This window comes from Lithobates pipiens, unplaced genomic scaffold (genome assembly GCF_037356315.1).
Source record: "Lithobates pipiens isolate NorthernLeopardFrog02 unplaced genomic scaffold, aLitPip1_a1.2 Scaffold_19, whole genome shotgun sequence".
NCBI lineage: Eukaryota > Metazoa > Chordata > Amphibia > Anura > Ranidae > Lithobates > Lithobates pipiens.
This window is the reverse complement of record NW_027507764.1, coordinates 286508610-286532071: the sequence shown is the minus strand read 5'-3', so window position 1 is coordinate 286532071 and position 23462 is coordinate 286508610. Positions and strand designations below refer to the sequence as shown.

At 41.7% G+C, this 23462-nt stretch overlaps 1 protein-coding gene across 1 annotated transcript in view; it reads left to right on the top strand.

The window, feature by feature from the left end:
* Positions 1–6620: 6620 nt before the first annotated feature.
* Positions 6621–23462, top strand: part of CAVIN4 (caveolae associated protein 4) — a 59063-nt gene continuing 42221 nt past the window's right edge. The window contains exon 1 of the mRNA XM_077491995.1: positions 6621–7157. Coding sequence (XP_077348121.1) covers positions 6753–7157 — 405 coding nt within the window. The 5' untranslated portion in view covers positions 6621–6752. The remainder of the gene's footprint in view (positions 7158–23462) is intronic.

The following is a 23462-nucleotide window of genomic DNA, read 5'->3' as shown; positions in this document are numbered from 1 at the left end:
CCGCCACCCCCCCAAGTACCACCGATGCCACCCCCCAAGTACACGACCACCACAGCCACCCTCCCAAGTACCACCGCTGCCATCCCCTCTAGTACCACCACTGCCACCCCCTCAATTACCACCACTGCCACCCCCTCAACATTTGGGTTCAAATAAATACCAAATGTTTTAAAATACTGTATATAGTGTTTTTATTCTTCAATCAGTTAATATAAACATCTTTGATATTAAAGATGTTATAGAAACGTAATTGCATTATAGAATACTTTAAAAAAGTCAGTTACTTTGCTGAGTAACTAATTACTTTTCCAATGTAGTAATTGAGTTACTAACGCAATTACTTTTTGGGAGAAGTAATTTGTAACTTAACTAATTACTTTTTAGTAAGGAAGATGACCAACAATGGTCAGGAGTAAGTAACGCACAAAGTGTAGGGGTCAGGAATAAGAACTGCACAGAGTGTTTGTCAGGGCTGGGCTCAGCCCTTCCTTCTCTGAGCTGGCCGTTCAGCTGTTGGCTAATTGCCATTCCTGTTTAGAGACTGGCTTTGCTGGCGTCCCTTCTGGCTCCAGATCCTGCCTGCTGTTCCACTACTTTGATCCCTGATTTCTGGCTTGGGTGACTATCCATTTCAGTTACTAAACTTTGGCTATGGTTTGACTAAGTTTGTCTTGGTCTGATTTCATTGTTTGACAGTAGACGAAGGCCATGAATTCAGAAGATATAGTCAATCCACTTGCTAACATTCTTTCCAGATTTGATGAGCAAGCTCACCACATGGACCAGTTTGCCATGGAGTTACAAATGCTCCTGAGTCACACAGCTCACCTAGAATCTCCCACTATGGCTTCTCCGGTACAACCTGAGTTGCAGGCCATCCCTGCTGCTGCTCCAGTCTCTGTGCAGGCACCGGCCTCAAGTATCACCTCTATAAGAGATATGTCTGTTTTTTTACCTCTTCCCCAGAAATTTGGGGGGGCATCCCGTTCAATGCATTATGTTTCTAAACCAGGTTGAGATATACTTTGAGATGCTGCCCCAGGCGTAACAAGCAACATTTTGTGATATCTTTGCTTTCTGAGAGAGCCTCTGCCTTATCCTTGGCAAACCCTCTATGTCTTTAGTTACCCTGAGTTTGTGGTCATCTTCAAAAGGGTATTTGACATTCCTGCACGCTCCCCTTCTGCTGCCAAGTGCCTCATGTCCATCAAACAGTGTAACTGTTGCCGACTAAGCCATTGAATTTCGTACTCTGGCAGCACAGGTTGCTTGCAACAATGAGCCCCTCATGGCTGTTTTTTGTCATGGTCTCTTGGATTCCATCAAGGGTGAGATAGCAGCCCGAGATATACCCACTGAACTCCAGACTCAGAGAAAGACTCTCTTTAAGGAACGCTCCTGGCTTTGTAGTCCCACCAGTGCCTCCCTCACCTCCCATGCCTACTGGTACCGGGTCGGTCAGTGAAGATGAACCCATGCACTTGAGATTCACGTGTCTCTCTGCGGATGAGAGAATCTGTAGGAGGAGGGAGAGATAGACCTTAGGTGGCATTGTTTCGTCCCCAGTTATCCACAAGGATAAGCCCCTGGTTTCGGTCACCCTTTCTTGGGCTGAGTCGTCCATCGAGATACAGGCTCTAATTGACTGGGGCTGCGGGCCTGTTGATTGATGCTGCCTTTGTATCGAAGCACTCGATTCCTTGTAGCTGCGTGAAACTCCACTTGCCATTGAGGCTCTTGACGGGAGACCTCTACAGCCTGCCCATGTGACTCATGAGACGGTTCCATTGTCCATGGCTATAGGGGCTCTTCACCATCAGACAATCCAATTCCAAGTCATTTCCTCACCTAACTTTCATCTGGTTATTGGTTATCCTTGGTTACGGAGGCACAACCCCTCTTGATTGGCTCCGTGAGGTTCTCTCCTGGTCACTACAATGCAGTGAGGCATGCTTCCAGAAGATAGCCAAGGTCCTGTGCACCTCTTCACTCTCCTCCCTGCAGGAGGAGTACCACGATTTTAGCGATGTCTTTGACAAAGGTCAAGCCAGTGGTTTGCCTCCACACCGGCCATATGATTGCACAATTAACCTTCAACCTGGTGCTATACTCCCTCGTGGCTGGGTTTACCCTTTGTCAGTCTTGGAGGATAAGGCCATGGAGGAGTATGTTGCAGACACACTTTCTCGAGGTTTCATCCGCAAATCCTTGTCTCCTGCTGGTGTTGGTTTCTTCTTTGTAAAGAAGAGTGGTGAACTGAAACCTTGTATTGATTAAAGGGGTCTCAATCATTTCAGGATTAAGAATGCATATCCAATTCTGTTAATTACAGAGTTATTTGACCACCTCAAGTGAGCAACGGTTTTCACAAAGCTTGATTTGAGAGGGGCATACAATCTTATGAGGAATAATGGAGGGCGACGAGTGGAAAACTGCGTTTAATACCAGAACAGGCCATTATGAGTACCTTGTAATGCCTTTTGGCCTTTGTAACACCCCCGCAGTTTTCCAGGAATTTATTAACGATGTAGTTATGGTTGCAGTTATGTGTGGTGGTTTATCTCGATGATATCCTCATATTTTCCAAGTCCCTGGAGAGCCACCACACAGGTGTCTGTCCTGTGCTTCAGAAATGTCATTTTCACTGCTGGTTTTTCAATAGACCCAGAGAAACTTTTGGCAGTCCTAAGGTGGCCCCAACCCGTGGTTTTACATCCTCTGCAGCATTTCCTGGGCTTTGCCAACTATTATTGGAAGTTGATTCGTAACTTCTGGTCTCTGGTCAAGCCCCTGACTGATATGACCAGAAAGGATGGTAACCCACAGAGTTGGTCTCATTAAAGCGGGGTTCCACCCTAAAGTGGAACTTCCGCTGATCTGAACCCTCCCCCCCTCCGGTGTCACAATTGCCACCTTTCAGGGGGGAGGGGGGTGCAGATACCTGTCAAAGACAGGTATTTACACTCACTTCCGGACATAGACTCCCACGGGAGTCTATGCCTCTTCCTGTCCCTGCGCGCTGTCTGCTGGGACACACACGGGTCCCAGAGACAGCGCGGACAATTCCTATTGCGCTGCGTGACTCGCGCATGTGCAGTAGGGAACTGGGAAGTGAAGCCGCTTCGCCTCACTTCCTGATTCCCTCACCTAGAATGGTGGCGGCAGCAGCCGAGAGCCGAGCGATCGATCGATCGGGACAGGTGAGTTTCCATTTATTAAAAGTCAGCAGCTGCAGTATTTGTAGCTGCTGGCTTTTAATATTTTTTTCCGCAGTGCAGTCCCGCTTTAAGGCCTTTGAGAGTCTCAAAGCTGCCTTTGTTTCTGCTCCTGTGTTGGCACATCCTGATCATATGTTACCTTTTATCCTTGAGGTTGATGCTTCGGAAACTGGTATTGGCAACCTTCTGTCTCAACATCCTACCTCTGAGTGCGCTATGCATCCTTGTGGCTACTTTTCCAAGAAATTGTGACCTGCGTATGCAATTGTGAGATTGGTGACAGAGAGTTGTTGGCAATCATTTTAGCCCTGAAACACTGGAGACATCTCAAAGGTACCACTCTGCCGGTTCTCATTCTTACTGACCATAATAATCTCACATTCTTGTCTAAGGCTAAACGCCTCTCTCCCAGAAGGGCGCAATGGGCTCTTTTCTTGTCAAGTTACGTCTCATTCTCCCCCGATACTAAGAATGTAAGGGCTGACGCCTTGTCATGACAATTTTCCTCCACTTCCAAGTTGGAGTCATTTCTGGTTCCTGTGGTTCCTCCTGATCCTATTCTGGCTACGGTTTGCACCAGTCTTACTTCTCCTTTGAGTGGCACAATTCTTGCTGCTCAGGTCCATGCTCCTTGTGACCGCTGCTTTGTCCCAGAGAATCTCCATACAGCCGTGCTCCACACTTACCATTCTCCCAAGGCAGCTGGCCACCCTGGGAGGAATCAACTTTTTTGGGCCATTTCCCAACAATTCTGGTGGCCTAGTCTACGTGCTGATGTAACTGCCTTTGTAGCTGCCTGTTCCATGTGTGCTCAGAGTAAGACTCCCCAACACCTTCCAGTGGGCCTCCTACAACCCATACCCAATGGTGAGAGGCCTTGGACCCACCTGTCTATGGATTTCATTTTGGAGTTATCCAACTCCCAAGGCAACACTGTTCTCCTTACATTTTTGCTTGGGAGATCTTTTGCTTACATGGGCTATCCAAGGTGATTGTCTCGGACAGGGGTACTCAGTTTGTGTCCTGGTTCTGGTAAGCTTTTTGTGCACAGTTGGGAATTCAGCTTGCTTTCTCCTCTGCTTATCACCCGCAGTTTAATGGGGCCACAGAACAATCAGTCCTTGGAGCAATTCCTACATCGCTATATTTCTGAGCATCATAACAACTGATCAGACCTATTACCATGGGTGGAGTTTGCTCACAACAGTACCTTGAATTCTGCTTCCCGATTGTCCTCGTTTATGGCGAATTATGGTTTCAACCGTTCGTGTTGCCTGACTCATTTGTTCCACAGAGTATTCCTGTGTTAGAGGTGCATCTCCATGGTCTTCGTTCCACTTGGGCACAAGTCCAGGAGGCTTTGCGTTGTGCTAATGATAGGTACAGACTCCATACTGACCGAAGACACCTGCCTGCGCCTTCCTACCAGGGTCTGGCTATCATCTCGCAACCTCCAACTTCGTGTTCCCTCACTGAAGTTCGCACCTTGGTTAATTGGGCCTTTCCATATTCTTCACAGGCTTAACCCAGTGGCTTACGCATTAGACCTTCCTTCTAATATGCATATTTCATGTCTCTTTATTAAAACCTTTGGTCTGCAACCGCTTTACCACCTCGGTGCCAGGTACTCACCCTGTACAGGTTGAGAACCATGAAGAGTATGAATTAAAGTCCATTGTTGACTCCACAGCAAGCAACTTATTATGGGGGCACCGGAGCCAAGTCACAGCTCAGTTTCCATTCAGACACGGAGCTGTGGCCTGGCACCGCCCCCTCTCTCTCCTGTTCGTCTGAATGACTCTGACAGCAGCAGGACAGCCAAGACACTTGTGGACATCGCTGGACAGAGATGGTGCTGGGGTGGCTGATACACACTGATACACACAGAAGGCCTTTTTATCTTAATGCACAGAATGCATTAAGATAAAAAAACTTCTGACTTCACAGCTCCATTAACTGCTTGTTTTTGTCTATGGGATTGCAGAGCAGTGATATACTTACCCCTAATCCGCCCAATGCTCCCAGAGCAACAAGACTGGCCGCTGCTGCAACCCTCCCCCCCCCCCCCCCACTCCCATGGTCTAGCAGTCTTGGGCAGTGGACTGTTACTGACACCCATAGACTGACTCTGAATGTGGGGACGGCAGGAGCAGTCCACCAATAGAAGTGGGGGAGTGGTGCTTATCTGCCTCAAGGAACTCTGGTTTAAAAATTCTTCTGGCTCTGTGCTACTACAGATGGTGGTGGGCAGACCAGGAGAGAAGCAAACAGCCTTGCTGATAACAAAGTAAAGAACAAAAAAACACTGGGCATCCAGATTTAGAAGTTGGCAGCTTCATGGATAGCATAGTGAATTAAAAAAATACTGTATTGGTTATTGGTTGAGGACAGAAGTTACAGTAGCAGACTTATTGATAGCATGGTGTATAAAAAGCTGAGGAACTACAATGCCCAGGTACGGGTACTGTCCCCAGCATACAGGGAAAAACTTGTACCTTTAAACTCCCTTACCCATGAGTATCACAAGTATTGACAAAGTTAGTAGCAAATAAAAAGGCTCAAGGCTGAAAAAAAATTTGCTCTGGTATAAGGGGTATATTGGTGCAAAAAGTAAAAATGTTAAAAAAGAAATGTGGTGTTTAAAAAATAAATAAATAATCATATTCACTTGGATGCAGCATCGGTCTGATGCTGCCTCTGTCCCCTGCCCCCTTCAAGACAGAAACATGACCATTCAAAGAATGCTGATCCCTCTGTTCTTGGTCTTCAGTCACCAGCTCTCTGCTCTGCCCCTCCAGCGCTGACTGTATTGCTGGATTGTGGAGGGTGCAGCATCTGAGTGGATCCCGACATTAAAGTCAGGATCCCTCCCAAGTCTGGACCGGCTGAGTGACATCAGTCACCACCAGACTTTAGCCCACTGTCAGCGAATATGGGTCACAGGAGTGCAGACTTAGGTGCACTACTGTGATCCACAGGAAAGGTAGGGCCAAAAGAGCTTTGGCCGTACTTCTCCTTTAAGGTGGCTAGGGAGGTATACAAAATAAACTCTTGTTACATTCAGTTTTTTTTTTTATTGGCATAAATATATGTGCAGAATCACAAATGTTTGAAAGAGAGTGCATTGCAGTAAAATGCACCATCAAACACAGTGTACATTTAGTAATCATGTAGTGTTTTTGTATACTACACAACCTAATGCTAGTAACCTGTTCATTCACTCTGATTCAACAGATGGCCTGCAACTGGATATCTGAGTTGACTATCCCACAGTATTTTCTTTCATGGATTTATTACTCAGAGCATGTTTCCTAATTTTAGTGGCTTGGTATTTCATAAGGCATGTTGACCACAGTTCTCAGTGCTTGCATGATGAGTAGATATAAATGTCCTCCCAACCCCTCAGGGTGGAGCCTTCCATTTTTTGTTGAAGGTCTTCTGAGGCAGCTGTCTGTTTGCATCGATGCCAGAATTGTGCCTACAGTCCTAAACACTAACCAGGGGACTCAAGCTCCTGCAGCTTTGGCATAAAAAATGGATCACAATGAAAGAACCTCAGACAAAGTTGATTTAAACCGTTTGTCCATTGTCTCAGAAGATGACGAAGATCATGAATCTGCCTTGACTATCGTTTCAGTTCTTGAAAAAGTAGCCACAATTGTGGATACTGTGCAAGTCAGCCAGAAGAGAATTGAAGAACGTCACAGAGAAATGGAGAATGCCATCAAGACCATTCAAATTGACCTTCTGAAACTAGCCCAGGCTCATAGTAATACCAGCTACACAGTAAACAAATTACTGGAGAAAACTCGCAAAGTTAGCACCAATGTGAAAGATGTAAGATCTCGAGTAGATAGACAGAGCGATCAAGTGCTAAAGGTAGAATCCAAGCAAGAAGAGATGCTGCGAAAGAACAAATTCAGAGTTGTAATATTCCAGGTAAGTATCATCCTATCACTTGCAGACATTTTGAGTGCTACCTATTCAGTTATATCAGGGCCAGATTATAAAAGTATTACAGCAAATATTATGTTACCAGTAGGACCCAACCATATTTTAGCTATTGGAGTTGATTTACTAAAGGCAGATAAACTGCAGTTTGTAAGGGAGTTTTTTCTAGAGACTAGTAAATATGGTGAAATGTCACTTTGCAAAAATAAAAAATCATGCGCAAGTAAAATAAAAAAACTAATTTTTGCTTGCACATGACTGAATGAAAGATGTCATCAGAGCTTTACCTCATTCACTAAGCATTGGGGAAAATTCCCTTTCAAAGAAAAACTTCCCCTGCAAAGTGAACAGTCTATTTGCCTTTAGTAAATCAACTCTTTTTTTTTTTTTACTGCAGGCTGGAAAAAAACCTTGTCATAGATTTATTGTTTTAATCATACCCCCTATGTACTGTTTATTTTTAGTATTGTAGACAAAACCTTTAGTCTTTTTAATTTGCTATTAGCTATTTTTCTGTTCTACTATTACTTCTTGTCTTTATTTTCTTATACAATTTAAGAAATCTACCGACCATTCTTTAAAGTTTAATGTATGCTATAACTCAAAAAAGCACCTCCATTGTGACAGTTGTTCATTTTTCATCCATAAGTTCTCTGAAGGTGAAAACATAATTAACTTGTCATTGCTTGTATATCAGTTATTGCTTTGTTATTAGCATATCAATAGTTCTCACAACAGAAAGGTAACTATGGGTGTAATCTGTAATCACAGTAGTTTATTATATGTTAGTAGCATTTTATTAATGCCCTGCACAACTGTTTGGTTTCTTTGCCATCGCCACTCCAGGATTTCACTTACTTTACAATGACTCAAGCATAGTTGCATGTGACAGTGCTGGCTCCAATTACATGGGGTAATTCTTCAGATCATGGAGTCTATATTTAGTTTGGTAGTTTTCGTCGCCAGGCAAAGTAGCTGAAAATGCTGACCAGCTCGTTCCTATTTGTTGCCACTGTGAATGGTAGCATGAGGATTTAGAGACCGTAACTATGTCAGGTGCTAAAAATATGTTCAGATTACAAGCATTCTATGTAATTATTTATTATTTGAATAGGAGAATAGGATATGTTGCAACAGCAGTTCTGCCCATTTTCCTTCCCTGATGACACAGCTGGAGATATAGAAACAGAAAAAAATGACGTTAGAAAAAGACAGAGTAGTCCATAGAGTCTGCCCATTTTTTTAATTTTTTCGGAAACTTTTTTAGATCTATGTTTAAAAATCCAAAATGCAGCGCTTGAATTCATATGACAGTTCTTCCAGTGAAGAGATAGAAAATATGAAGGACCCTTCACCAGCTTCAGTGTGTATGGAAACACACACCAAGTGAATCCATCCTTACCAGAATGTAATGATAAATGAGCATATAATCATTAATCACAGGAAGCCAGGGTGTCACTCTCCAAATACTGCAGGTAAACTGCAAAAGATCCAATCATCGAATCGCATATAGCCACCAGCTCATCGAACTCCAAGATCAGAGTGGATATGATATCCGTTCACCAGTTTCATATTACCCAAATGGAAAGAAATAAGGCAGCAATAGTGAAGCCCGTAGGTAAAAGAACAGTCATTTATTGTAGTCTACTTACAGGTAATTGTAGAATACAGGCATCATGATGTATAGTAAAATCTGCGGCTCTCAGCATGCTTGCATCGGGCAACCTAGATCTATGTTTTTCCCAACCATATTTGAAGCCATTTACTGTTGACTGTCTCACTATCTCTGCTGGAAGTTTATTCCAATCATCAACTATCCTTTCAGTAAAATAACACTTTCTAAAATTAGTTTGGATCTTTCCTCCAGTTAGTTTGCGGTCATGTCCCCGTGTCCTTGATTTTGGTTTCATATTATAAAAACAGCCCTCCTGAACCTTATTTGCCGCCCTGTGTATTTAAAGGTTTCAATCATGTCTCCCCTTTCCCTTTTTTCCTCCAGACTGTGCATACTAAGTTCCTGAAGTCGCTCTTGATATGTTTTATCCCCCTAGATCTTTCACCATTTTTGTTACCCGTCTCTGGACTCGTTCTATTATATTAATATCTTTCTGTAAGAAAGGTCTCCAGAACTGGACACAGTATGAGGTCTCACTAAAGATCTATGTAGGGGAATCAGAACCTCCCTCCTCCTGCTGGTGATCCCTCTAGTGATGCATCCTAGAATTCTATTCACTTTTCCCACTGCCTGGGAACAGTGTTTTCTCATTTAGCATTATCTGAAATAAGTACCCCCAAATTTATTTTCCTCTGTAGTGCTGACCAAAACTGTACCCCCAATGTTGTACTCTCTCAATGGATACTTTTTCCCTAGGTGCATTATTTTACATTTAGAAACATTGAACTGCAGTTTCCACTGCTTTGACCAATCTTCCAGCAATGCCAAATAATGTTCTTTATTACAGATACCTCCAGGGATATCAACCCTGTTACACACCTCTGTGTCATCAGCAAAAAGACATACCTTGCACAACAAACCTTTAGTGATATCACTTGCATAGAGATTAAATATAATAGGGCCCAGTACAGAGCTTTGTGGTACACCACTAGTGACTGGTCTCTCTTCTGAGTGATCCCCATTTACAACCAGACTCTGGTATCTATCCTTTAGCCAACTGCATGTCCACTGAACCACCCAAGGGTTAAGTCCTAGCTTGTACAACTTTGGTATTAGTTCATTACATGGAAAGGTATGAAATGCCTTGCTGAAATCAAGATATGCTATGTCCACAGGAGTAAAACTCTGGTCCAAAACATTGGTAATATAGTCAAAAAATGTAATCAGATTAGTCTGACATGATCTGCCCTCTGTAAAGCCATGCTGCTTTGGGTCCAGCAAGTTGTGTATTTTTAAGTGACCAACGATCCTTCTTTTCAGGAGTGATTCCATTAACTTGACTATATGCATAAAGGACATTTTGCCTATGAAATTAGTAGCAATATAAACAGATTTAAAGAGGAAGTAAACCCTGGTTGTTTTTACTTACTCTTTATTTCCCTGCAAAGGTAAAGCATAATGGGCTACTATGTGTCACTTACCTGACACCGAAACCCACGATTTCTCTGTTGTCTCCACTAGCTGGAAGTGTCCATCTTCGCCCCTCTTCCTTCCGGGGCCACAAACTCCAGCTCGGTGAGCACAGGCGCCGCCAGTCACGGCATGAGTCCTATTAGAAAAGGCGCAATGTGCCCTTTCTAATAGGCATATACGCCGATGACATCGGCGCATGGGCCATAGTAATTGGCGCTCTGGTCTTTCGGAAATATCTTCTAAACCATGGAGGATTAGGAGATATTGCAAGAACCTACAGGTAAGCCTTAACCTCCCTGGCGGTATGATTATTTCAGATTTTAGGTGCTGTAAGCGGTACCATTATTTTGCATGAAAATCTGTTGTAGTCCTGTAATTCTTAGGAATAACTCACTTAAATCTGTCCAAACCAGAGTCTAGCAGACATCCCGGGTATGATAAAGTTTGAAAAATTAAATCATAAATTATAATATAATAAATAACTATAAATAATTATACCAAATAATAATATAACAATAATAAAAATTATTCAATAATGTAATCAAATAAAAAACACTGAAATTTGCTCAGTTGCAGAATTGTCACTGTCATTACTTTTCAGTGTTTGATGACAGATTTCCCCACAAATCGCTATCGCTCAATTCTGCGAGTGATTTTAATTTATTATCACTGTTTTCTAGCTGGTCTAAAACCACTTTTGATGTAAAGGGACAGTTTTGGTTGCTATGGACAATCTCCAGTTTCCAGGCAGAAAGAACAGTTTTTATATTATAAAACTACATGCAGGGCACTGGGCAGACCACTAGGGACAATGGGAATGTGAAATAATTACATACAGTAATGTAATCTGTATAGTGTGTGTTTTGGCGTTGTTCTCCGTCCCCGTGCGTCCCAACGCTCGCAGGGAATGGAGCTCGGCGATGTGATACATTGAGCGGAGGATGAGCCGCTCACATTACAGGGAGACATCGCTGGATCCAGGGGATAAGGTAAGTAAACTCATCCTGGATCCAGAAATGCGATCCCGAGTCTGACTTGGGGTTACCGCTAATGGTACTGAATTTTCACCCCGAGCCAGACTCGGGAATACCGCCAGGGGGGTTAATATAGACTTACCTGTAGGTAAAAGTGGTTGTACAAGGTGTACAAACACTTTATTGGTTAAATAACAAATTTATTTATACAGATTAATCAATACATCAGACCTAAAAGAAGGACATTTGTGGTCGAAAGTGAAATGAGGATTCGTTGGAAGCAATTACACTCCTGCCTGAGGAGCAAGAAGGAACCAGTCTGAATTGCTTATTGCTTATCATAAATTAAGACATTTCCTACAGTTAAGGTCATTCTTTTAGCCCCCATTCACACTGGTGCAACTTGTTATGCGATTTGAAACTGTCATTGTCGGCAACGGAACTGCTCAAATCAGTGTGACTGACTTTGAGGTGCTGCACCAATTTCTGGTGTGACTTCATAGTTTCATAGTTAGTTAGGTTGAATAAAGACACCAGTCCATCCAGTTCTTCCCTGTACATTGCACACTCATGTCGGTCCCTACCCTCCAGGAGCCCACAATCCAAGGTCCCCATTCATATACTAGGGACAATTTTGGACAGAAGCCAATTAACCTACCTGCATGTCTTTGGATTGTGGGAGGAAACTGGAGTACCCGGAGGAAACCCATGCAGGCACAGGGAGAACATGCAAACTCCAGGCAGGTAGTGTCGTGGTTGGGATTTGAACCAGCAACCCTTCTTACTGCTAGGATGAGTGTGCTAACCACTACACCACTGTGCTGCCCCAAAGACATTTGTGCATGAAATGGCACAGATGTCAGCTAAGTAGCACCTGGAATTGCACTGACCTGCTACTTTGAAATCATGCTACTTTCAAAGTAGCATCAATGTGAACCAGGGCTAAAAGTGTTGTTATTAGCTTTTGTAGGCAAGCATGAATTTTCTTAATATGACTTTGGAAGAGCAGCAGTTATAAACATTGCCAACTCTTACTTATTAGCAAGTACAGTACATTAGTTATTTTGAGTTAAATCACTTTGTCCTATTATACAATTATACTCGGCACATAATCACCACCTAATAAAAACCTCAGACATAGGGGTTGATTTACTAAAGGTAAATAGACTGTGCACATTTTTTTTATTTTCCTCGCATGTGATTGGGTATTCTTTGCAAGATGAAGCTGTACCTCGTTTACCAAGCTCTGGAGTAACTGAAATTGCAGGGAGCAATTGCAAACTTTGCAAATTTCACAGTCTATTTGCCCTTAGTAAATCAACCCTGTCCTTGCAGCACTCATACGTCTATTTCCCAAAGACAACCTCTGGATATGATGCTGGGCACGTGTACTCAACTTCTTTGGTCGACCATGGCGAGGCTTGTTCTGAGTGGAACCTGTCCTGTTAAATCGCTGTATGGCCCTGCAGCTCAGTTTCAGGATCTTGGCAATCTTCTTATAGCCTAGGCCATCTTTATGTAGAGCAACAATTCTTTTTTTCAGATCCTCAGAGAGTTCTTTGCCATGAGGTGCCATTTTGAACTTTCAGTGACCAGTATGAGAGAGTGAGAGCGATACCAAATTTAACACACCTGATCCCCATTCACACTTGAGACCTTGTAACACTAGCAAGTCACATGACACCGGGAAGGAAAAATGGCTAATTGAGCCCAGTTTGAACATTTTCACTTAAGGGTGTATTCACTTTTGTTGCCAGAGGTTTGAACATTAATGGCTGTGTTTTGAGTTATTTTGGGGGGACAGCAAATTTACACTGTTATACAAGCTGTACACTCACTACTTTACATTATAGAAAACTGTAATTCAGTGTTGTCACATGAAAAGATATAATGAAATATTTACAAAAATGTGAGGGGTGTACTCACTTTTGTGATATACTGTATATACCTTTAACTTGAGATACTTGAGAGTTTGATAAAAAAACAATAAAAAAACAATGGCTGTGTTTTGAGTTATTTTGGGGGGACAGCAAATTTACACTGTTATACAAGCTGTACACTCACTACTTTACATTATAGAAAACTGTAATTCAGTGTTGTCACATGAAAAGATATAATGAAATATTTACAAAAATGTGAGGGGTGTACTCACTTTTGTGATATACTGTATATACCTTTAACTTGAGATACTTGAGAGTTTGATAAAAAAAAAATAAAAAAAATAAAGAAATACAGTGTTATAAGCAAAACTCAGCATTAACCATCTGACATCTGTGCTATGGCCGAATGACGGCCACAGCGCGGATGTGAATTCACGCTAAGACGGCCTCTCCTGTGCACACTCCCTGCGTGCGCTCTGCAGGGTGCGCTGTGATCACAGAGTCACGCTGACAGCGGAGGAGAAAAAAAAAGCCGATCACCGGCTCAGCTTAAAGGGACATCGATCCCGAAATGGAAGAGGCAATTATGCCTCACAATTTGAACATGAAAGTGCCCACAAGTGCCACCTATCAATGCCCACAAGTGCCACCTATCAATGCCCACAAGTGCCACCTATCTATGCCCACCAGTGGTGCCAATCAGTGCCAATCAGTGCCACATAGAAGTGCTGCCTATCAGTGTAACCAATCAGTGCCCATCACTGACACCCATCAGTGCCCATCACTGACACCTATCAGTGCCCATCACTGCCGCCTCATCAGCATACATTAATGACAGACAAAAATTACCTGTTTTAAAATTTTATAACAGAATAACAATTTTTTTTTTTTTTTATTCTGTCTTTTTACATTTTTTTAACAAAAAAAAAAAATCGCACAGGTGATCAAATACCATCAAAAGAAAGCTCTATCTGGGGGAAAAAAATTATAACAATTTCATTTGGTTACAGTGTTGTATAACCGCGCAGTTGTGATTCAAAGCTGAAAATTGGTCTGGATAGGAGGGGGGTTTAAGTGCCTAGTAAGCAAGTGGTTAATTCATGAAAGACCAAAGTTATCAAAAACTTATTTTTTTTTGGTGAGGAAGCACACAAAAACGTACAAACAGTTCTCCACACACAGCTAATGGGTAAGTTAAAGTGGTTCTAAATTTTTTTTTACCCTAATGCATTCTCTGCATTAAAGTGTTACTAAACCCAGGACCCTGCATTCACTATACCTGGTCTCCCACAGTACACAGAACATGGAAATGCAATTATTTTCGTAAATAACCCCCCCCCCCCCCCCCACTGTGTTTTTTATTAATTTATTGATGTCTGCATTGTTTGTTTATATTCTGCTGTCAGCGGGGAATCCGCCCCCTTCCTTAACAACAACCTATCATCGAATGAATTTGAATGATATGTTTCATTCTGATGCTTCAAACATCCGAATGAAATTAACACGTGCGATGCGGGAATCCGCAGTGGATTTGCAGGGTTCTCACATCGCACAAGTTTTAATTTAAATTTGGAAAAAACCAAACATGCCTAGTCCCTGCTAAATTGCTTGAAAAGTATGGTTGGCTTTGGTATTCCTGTGTCCCCACTAAGCTGATCCACCCTTTCTATTTCTCCTAGTAACCATTGTCACAGAGACATAAAATGATGGGAAATCTAAAATGTTAGCATTGTCACCAGAACAATATGTGGATAAATCCTCTAAAGCCCCATACACACTATCAGATTGTCTACTGATTTTTGTCTTCAGATTTAGCAAACCCATGTAGTGCAAGGGCGTGCCTGATTGCATACATATTGAAACTCCTAAGGTTTGACCTCATATTATATGGTTTTGGTAAATCTGAAGGAAAAAATCATTAGCAAATCTGATCGTGTGTATGGGGCTCAATGGTGACACTTATTCCTGTGAGAACTGTCTAAGTAGGGAACTTGTTTCACTTTGTAGAGATTTATTCTCACTTGCTTTAGTATTTATGCTACAAGATTTGAAGGACTATCCCCTCCAAACAAAATAAAGATTTAAACCTTTTCTGATGCAATCCAAAACTCTAAAGAAATGTTTAGGTTATACATGCAATGCTAACACCGATCAGCCATAACTTTATGACCATGACCACTGGCAGGTAAAGTGAATAACAGTGTGCATCTCGTCATCATCTGAGAGTGGATGGGATATATTAGGCAGCAGGTGAATATGTTGTCCCTGAAGTTGATGTGTTGAAAGCAAAAAATATTTGTGGTTCAAGGAAGGAAGACCGGTGAAAAGGTCATGGGGGGCCAAGGCTCATTGTTGCATGTGAGGAATGAAGGCGGGCCTGTGTAGTTCAATCCAATAAAAGAGCTACTGTAGCTCAAATTGCTGAATAGGTTCAAGCTGGCCACAATAGGAAGGTGCCAGAACCAGTGCCGCGACAAGGTCATCCGGTGCCCAGGGTGAAGATGGCAAACTGCAACCCCCCCCCCCCCCCGTGTAAAGAACAATTCCGTGTCGGTGGGAATCAACTATGTTTGCTGTGTATGCTGCTTTTTACTGCAGATTGATTTGGTCTTTTTCCTTTCTCTCTGTAAAGAGCCTTGTATTGATTATCAACACAGGGCTCTGGGTTGTGATTTGACACAGCCGATCAGCAGGTCCTGGCCATGAATCATTGGCTAGGATCTTCTTACAGTCTCTTGCTGTTTCAAATCACAGGGGGGTAGGTGGGTGAGATTTTAACCCCAGCTTGTTCAATTAAGCTTTGGTAATAAAACTTGGAAGCTCATTGGTTTCTATGCAGAAGTGAGCCTGATTTTGCACTTTCTAGCTTTAGTAAATAAACCCCATTGTGTACTTAAAGGTGGGGTATGCCTGTATACTGTATGTACTGTGATGGGTTGTCTTTTCAAGTGGTTAATTACCAATAGTATTTTATTTGTAATATGCAGCATGGGGGGTTAATGTACAGCCACTGGTCACTGTGATACATTAGTGACTGACCAGTAGCAGTTAACGAACCCCTTTGTGCTGCATTAGTGGCACCAGTGTCAGTGTTAATTAACTGCTATTGGTCAGTAACCAGTGGCAGTACATTAACCCCCCCCATGTTGCATATTACAGAAATTAAATTGCATTCATAATTACCTCCCCTCAGCTTCATCTCCTCCCCCAATCGAGCAAGCTCATTTATTAATCTGCAGATGGTAATCATTATCTGCTTACTTGTGCGATAATCATACACCCTGCATTGTTGGTTCTACTTCCATGCTCCTCAACTCCTCTAGGTCGCATCTCCGGCAGCAGCTCTCTGAGTCCTCCCACCTTGCCCCTAGCCGTACGTGATGACACGTCACCAGGACTACGAGGCGCCTTCGTAGGGGGAGTGAAGCACTGACAGGAAAGGGAAGTGAAGGGCTGGTGGTCTGTCTAGGCTTGTTCTGGCTGCAGGAGCGCACTTGGCACATAGGTACTGCTTTGAAGAGAGATAAGAAAACACTGCAGATATATGTGCCTAGCTCAAATTTCATGAATCGGGTTTGCATCCACTTTAAAATTATAAAATGCAATCAGCGCAAAAATAAACAACGCCCCCCTTAAAAAATGCAAGCTGAACACTAAAGATTTTTCGCAAAATAAAACAAAAGAGAAATAAATATAGTAGAAAGTACAGCGCAATAAACAATGTGATCACAGAACAATAAACAATAATATCATAAAGTCCAGTGAAAGTTCTTATGATAGCTGTTGGACTACAAGTATCAGAAGATTAAAAAAAAAGCTCCACCGGTGAAAAACAAACGGAAGTAAGCAAATGGTGACAGACCCACCATCTCTGGTAGTATATCAACGCTCACCTCAATGCATGGACTCCTGAACTAACAGGCAGTCAATGCAGGCAGATCCCACACAAAAAGGTAGGCAGCTGGTGTGATTCAATAGAACGAATCCTCCACAATGTTCACATCAATAAGGATGTCCAAATTTATATAGGAGAGAAGGGAAGGATCTAAATTCTCACTGTGCAGCAATAATCAGTTTACATTTATTAAAGCCCAAATACAGGCTACTCACATGTTACAAATAAAAGACAGGCTCTTCGTACAACGGTGTACACGTATCGTATGGATGGCAGCGGGTGACGTCAAACAAGCGTGGCTCCTTCCCCGTACGCGTTACGTTCGATTGAACTTCCTCAGCGGGACGGGGACACGACATCACCCAATGTCTGATTTAAAGAGCACAGTTGTCATACCAACCATCAACAATTACATGCCGCAAACATCGCGGCTCATTAAAGGTATTAGATTGACAACTGGTCGGTGCTGACGCATCAGACCACAGTCATCGAGTTAAAGAACCTGTTAAAAACAATAATGAACATTCGATGCAGACAATACATGCCTAAAAAAGCCCAGCAGGAAATAAGCAACTGCCCCCTGCTGGATGATCAGCAAATTATCATAACAAATGTATTAAAGAACTTCTTTCATTGTTTTAAAAACTGACTCCCTTGATGCCATCCAACAAACATCCTAATATAAAATAAAAATATATATCAATAAAAATACATTAAAAAACTCTTAAAAGAATACAGTTATTTATCTGAAATAAAGCAATTGAGGTCAAAATCAACATTTAACCCCTCAGGTGTTAAAACTTTTGCCTCCATTATCTCTGAGATAAGCTCTGGTCTCAGAGATAATGTGTTTCAGAAACAAATCTATATACTGGCTCAGAGGAGGAGCTGTTACTGATTCTATGCCGTTAATTAAAGGCCTTCCCGGCAGATGTAAAGAGTCCTTGTGGACTTATAAATAATAGGGGTCCTACAGGCACTGGGGGCTAATAACATAGCTTCTTTTTTACTCAAACCTTTTTCATTTAGATACTTTTGTACCAAAAGACTCAAGTCTTCTTTGTACTCAAAAATAGGATCACTTTTCAAAATTTTATAAGTGTTCACATCCCCCAATAACCGTCCCATTTCTCCCTTCTAGTACTCCTTGCTCATCACTACTAAACCCCACCCTTATCAGTGGGGCGTATCACCACATCCTTTTTGGACTCCAGAGAAGTGATGTCCTTTTTGGATTTTCATTGTATCCAAATCACTTAATACCATATTTTTGAATACTTCAGTGTGCTTAGTATCCAGATTAGGCGGATTGAACACTGACTTATTCTTAAGAGATGAATGGGCTCCCACCGGGATCAAAGAAGATCTTTCAGCTGGCTTTGATAAAAAAAAAATTGATAAATAATAAATTAATCAAATAAATTTGATAAATAAAAAAAAAACATATGTTTGAAACTTGTTAAAATTCTGAACAGGGGCAAATTCAATTCCTTTATCAAGCACTTTAAGTTTGTCATCAGAAAGGCTGATACCACTAATATTATATATAACAGTGCCTAGTGGGATCTTATCTTTTTTAATTATTCTCCTTCCGGCTCTGCTTCCTTGTGTTCTCTTCTTTTTCCCCCAATCTGTTTCCGGTGGGGTTCTGCGTGGAAGGTCCCCACCATTGGGGGCTGGGATTCCCTAAAAAAATAACAACACATTGGTCTCTATCCATCAGGGGCATGAAACGGTGGTTGGTATATTTATTACAACCACTTTAAGCTGGCCATATATAAATCATTTTCTTTTGTTCAACCTGCTGGTTAAACAAAAGAAAATGACGATTCACCAAACTGCACACTTAATGTGGATGGGGGAATCCCTTCCGCTGAGCCTTTATATTTTTCACAGGGGGGAAATTTCCTCACCATCAGAATATACATATCAGCACCGCTGGCTATCACTTTCACCCTCTTCCTGCCCAGGACATAGTCCCTTCTTTCTTATTTAATCACCATTGTGGTTTTTATTTGTTATTATATAAATGAAAAATAAACACAAAAAAATGTAATTTAAAAAGAAATGTATTTCTCTACACTGATAGGCACTGATGAGCACTGATAAGGCTGCACTGATGAGCACTGAATATCAGTATAAATGCTGTACTCACTGTGCAAGACTGTTTACCAGCTGTGATTGGACACAGCTGATCGCATGGTAAAGAGCCACTGGGATTGGCCCTTTACTTTAACCTGTGGTCCGCTGTGTCCCTTGGATGTCCGCCCCAAGGGGTGCATGGGTAACTTGTTCTCGGGAGGAAGCCCAGGGATGCCCTCCCAGGACTGGAGAGCCATGCTGTAGCCATATAACGGCTATAGCATGATGGGCAAGTGATTAAAGGATCTGCTACTGACTGTTCCTTTCAGAGGTCTAGTGGAATCCATGCCTCAATGAGTCAGGGCTGTTTTGGTGGCAATGGGGTACAAAAGTGGGCCTACTCAATATTAGGTGGATGGTCATAATGCTATATCTGATCAGTGTACATGTCTCCTGTTATACTTACTGCTTTTTACTTTTATGATTGTAATGCAGTTAGTGTTAACATGGATTCACATTTTCAGGTTATTTTGAAGCATTTTTTTGCAGTTTTCAGGCTTGAGCATTTTTGTTCCAGCCAATGGAAAGCTAGTTAATAGGAGGAAGGGATGCAAAAACTTTTGTTACACATATTTTTCAGGCACTCTATTGGGGCCAAAACATGAGGTCAGACCCCTAAAGAAGCTCTTTTCATTTTTCTGAGCAGTGAACGACAGCACATTGTTAAAGTGTAAATGAAAAAAATGAATAGAATGGGACTCAGTTGCATTATCTATTTATACACTAAATTGGTAATGAGTGGAAAAGGAAAATATAGCAAGCAGGTTATTTTCATTATCCACATGTTACTTCCATGGATGAGGCTGTAATTTAATTTCGTATTGATCACTGCTGAAATCCACTTTTATTTTGTGATAAGAAGTAGATGATATTTTTGCTACACCCAATGTATACACTAAACGTTTCAAGTGATATAGATTTAAGAAGTCACTTGTTATCATCCTTTTTTCCAGGACAAGAGCATTTTCAGCAAGTACAGAAAAATGCCTGTACAATATAATATTATCTTCCTTTTTATAAGCTACTAATTTCCCCATCCACACATTGTGAGGAACCTCTGTCCCGATGGTCAGTTTGCCACCGTGCCATTCCTATGCTCTTGAGAGCTAGGAAATGTACTTCTTGCAAACTCTCCCATTGCATTTGGAAGGCATATTTCTCTTGGAAATTCCAGCAAAGGAAGTTTTCTGTGGGAATAGTTTCATCTTTTCTTCAGTTTGGTCTGGATCAATGTTTGGCCTCAAGTACTGTCAAGGGTATGGCTTAGACTTGGGTGATCTTTTTTAAGAGACCTTGTGCCTCACTCCCTGATGAGGACTTACAAACAGGCTGTCACACATACTGTTTCCTCTGTATAATCCACTGTGACTCCGTAGGATCTCAACTTGATTATGTTGGTTGTTCAAAAGCTGCCCCTTGAACCCAACAGCGATCTTCCTGCCTATTCCTATTTGCAAGGTTGCTTTTCCCATCACCATCACATGTGTGGATCAAATTTCTAAGTTTAAGCCCTTAACCCGCAGAGAACTTTCTTGTGATACACAAAGACAGGGTTATGTTGAGGCCCAGAGCCTCTTTTCTTCCTGAGGGGGTTTCTTCTGTTCACCGTAATCAGGATGTTGTTCTTTCATTTCTTAAATGTGCTCCTACTCATCCTAAGGACATTTTCCTCCATTGTCTGAATGTGGTATGAGCCCTGTTTATCTCTCAGCTACAGCTCCTTTTGATCAGTATGACTTTTTGTTTTGCATTCCTTAAAGCGGTTGTATACCCCTTTTTTAAATTTTTACCTACAGGTAAGCCTATAATTACCTGTAGGTAAAATGAATATCTCCTATACCTACACAGTTTAGGAGATATTCACCCTGCATGCAGCCGCTGATGTCAGCGCCGCATGCGCAATGAAGGTCCAGCGTATCGTGCCAGACCTTGCCGGAGCTGAGTGATGTCATTGCAGCTCTGGCCACTCACAGCGCCAGAGCCGTGAACCGAGAGGATGCGCAGAGGGGAAAATGTCAGCTCCCTCTGCGTTGACTCGGATGTGATGCGGGGACCTCGTTCCAAGGTATTTCATAATGAGCTAGTATGCAGTGCATACTAGCTCATTATGCCTTTGCCTTACAGGTTTTTTTTTTTTTGTTTATGGGTCACATCCTGATTATTATTCCATTATCAATAGGCGGATTTAACAGCTCATTACTCATGCTTATAACCTTAAAGACAAGTCTCTCCAATCCCTGTCAAGACACAGTCTATCAGATCAGTTATTGCATCTTGGGCTTTTCAGCATCTGGTTCTTCTGACAATTGTACGGTTCTGTTGAGCCACCTCTGTTGGTTTTTCTTATGGTCATGTTTTCGTTTTGTGTCAGGATTCAGCAGCTGAGAGACTAGATATATGTAGCTACACACAGAAACTGGGACCAGACCATGTATGTATATCTAAAGTGAGATTTATTTACAGTGAATAATAACCACACTCATGCAATAAGCATGAGAGCGCATGAAAATCAAAACCGAACAACCAAAATGCAGCAACTTAACAACTAACTCAATATACAAATATACTGTATATACAGAAAATATACAAGGCAGGGAGAAAACTGGGTGAGTGGATGGGAAGGAGGGAAACAAGACTGAGAAAGGAACAAGGCAACAGGGTACTGGATGCAGAACAAGATCAAGGGTAAATAGTATCAGAGTCTGGTAGCAATACAGCAAACAGGTAACAAGGCAAGGGCAGCCAAAACACTGATGCAAGGAGCCATAGCAGAAGTAGAATTTAAGTACCATCCCATCCCAGCAGGTGTGGTCAGGTGGAGCTGACTGCTGAAACCTGCTGACTGCTGGGAGACACCTTCTCGTTGCTGGGAGACACCTGCTGGTGGACACTGGAACTGCATCATTCGGCCCAGAGCACCACAGTGCCACCAGCAGGCAAACTTCATCCTAACATTTTGTTTGTTCTGTTGTCCACCCCTCAGGTGGCCTGATTTTGAACATCCCATTGATTCTTCATCTCCTGTCCTGTAATGTACAAATAAGGAAATAGGATTTTTATTTTACCTGTAAATCCCTTGAAGGACAATACCGGATACTACTTCTTCCCCTCTGCTTTTTATTCACACATTGCTTGCTAACAAAACTGAAGCATGCTGGGAATGGTTGGTTTAATAGTTACACATACTGCACCAAAACATTTGTAACATATGAATTTTTTAGTGTTACACATTCTGTCCCACAGTAAAATATGGGGCTAACAGTGACATAAAGAGAACTGCCCCAGCATCAGTGTGAGGAAAAAAATGGTGTCTTCAAAATTTTCAGGAAAAAGTTTCACAAAAACCAGCAGACATATTGGTCTATGTGACCAATAGACCTCAAAGACAAGGAATTTCAGATATATAGGTTATTGGTATGTTACCTAATGAATATACACTCACTAACATCCTGTAGACTGAGAATGTATCCCTATACCTCTTGTGGCATGAAACACAGCAGAATTTCAGTTCAGTAGATACTCAGTAGATATTCAGTAGATACTCAAACTTATCAAAAGACATATGAATCAATTGGTTAAAAACCAAAACCAATCAAACTTCATCTAAATTTATAATATTACTTTAGGGTAGATGTATCCTTCAACAACAATAAGATAAGATTGGACCCTTTCTATGCAGCCTTAATATTTCCAGTTATTAATCATCTTAGCCTTTTCTGACCAACTGATTAGGCCTCATCTTACTAAAACGAATGACTGGGTTCATTCCATGACTGCATATATTATTCTTTAGCATACCCTACTTGTGAATATGGTCAACATATTCTGCTGCTCCTAATCCCACTGCCATCATCCAGGATCAGTACAGTAATAAAGTCTGTTCGTATACTTATCTTCAGTTAGCAGACATTCCTTATAATTGGATTTATGTATTTATCCTTTTGGCTTTTTCACTGTAGCCTTTCCTCTTGAGATCTTATATTTTAATAGGCAGGTTATTATATCTGTAATTATACTCCTGAGACTTCTAATAACATGCATTTAAGACATATCAATTCTGTAATGAGTATATTACAAATGTTAACTATACATCAATGCTCTGCCATAATATTTGCATTCTGTTATCAACAATGTGGAGAAATGAAACCTGTCCTACTTTTTTCAGTGCACACCAATACAGAATGTTGTTGTAAACTGAAACAAGACATAGGATAAATTACCTTGCCTATTCATTGGGACTGCATTGGGCAACATTGCCCAATATGGTTGGTGTGAACAAGCCCTTAAATTAATTCAAATATTGTTAAAATAGCG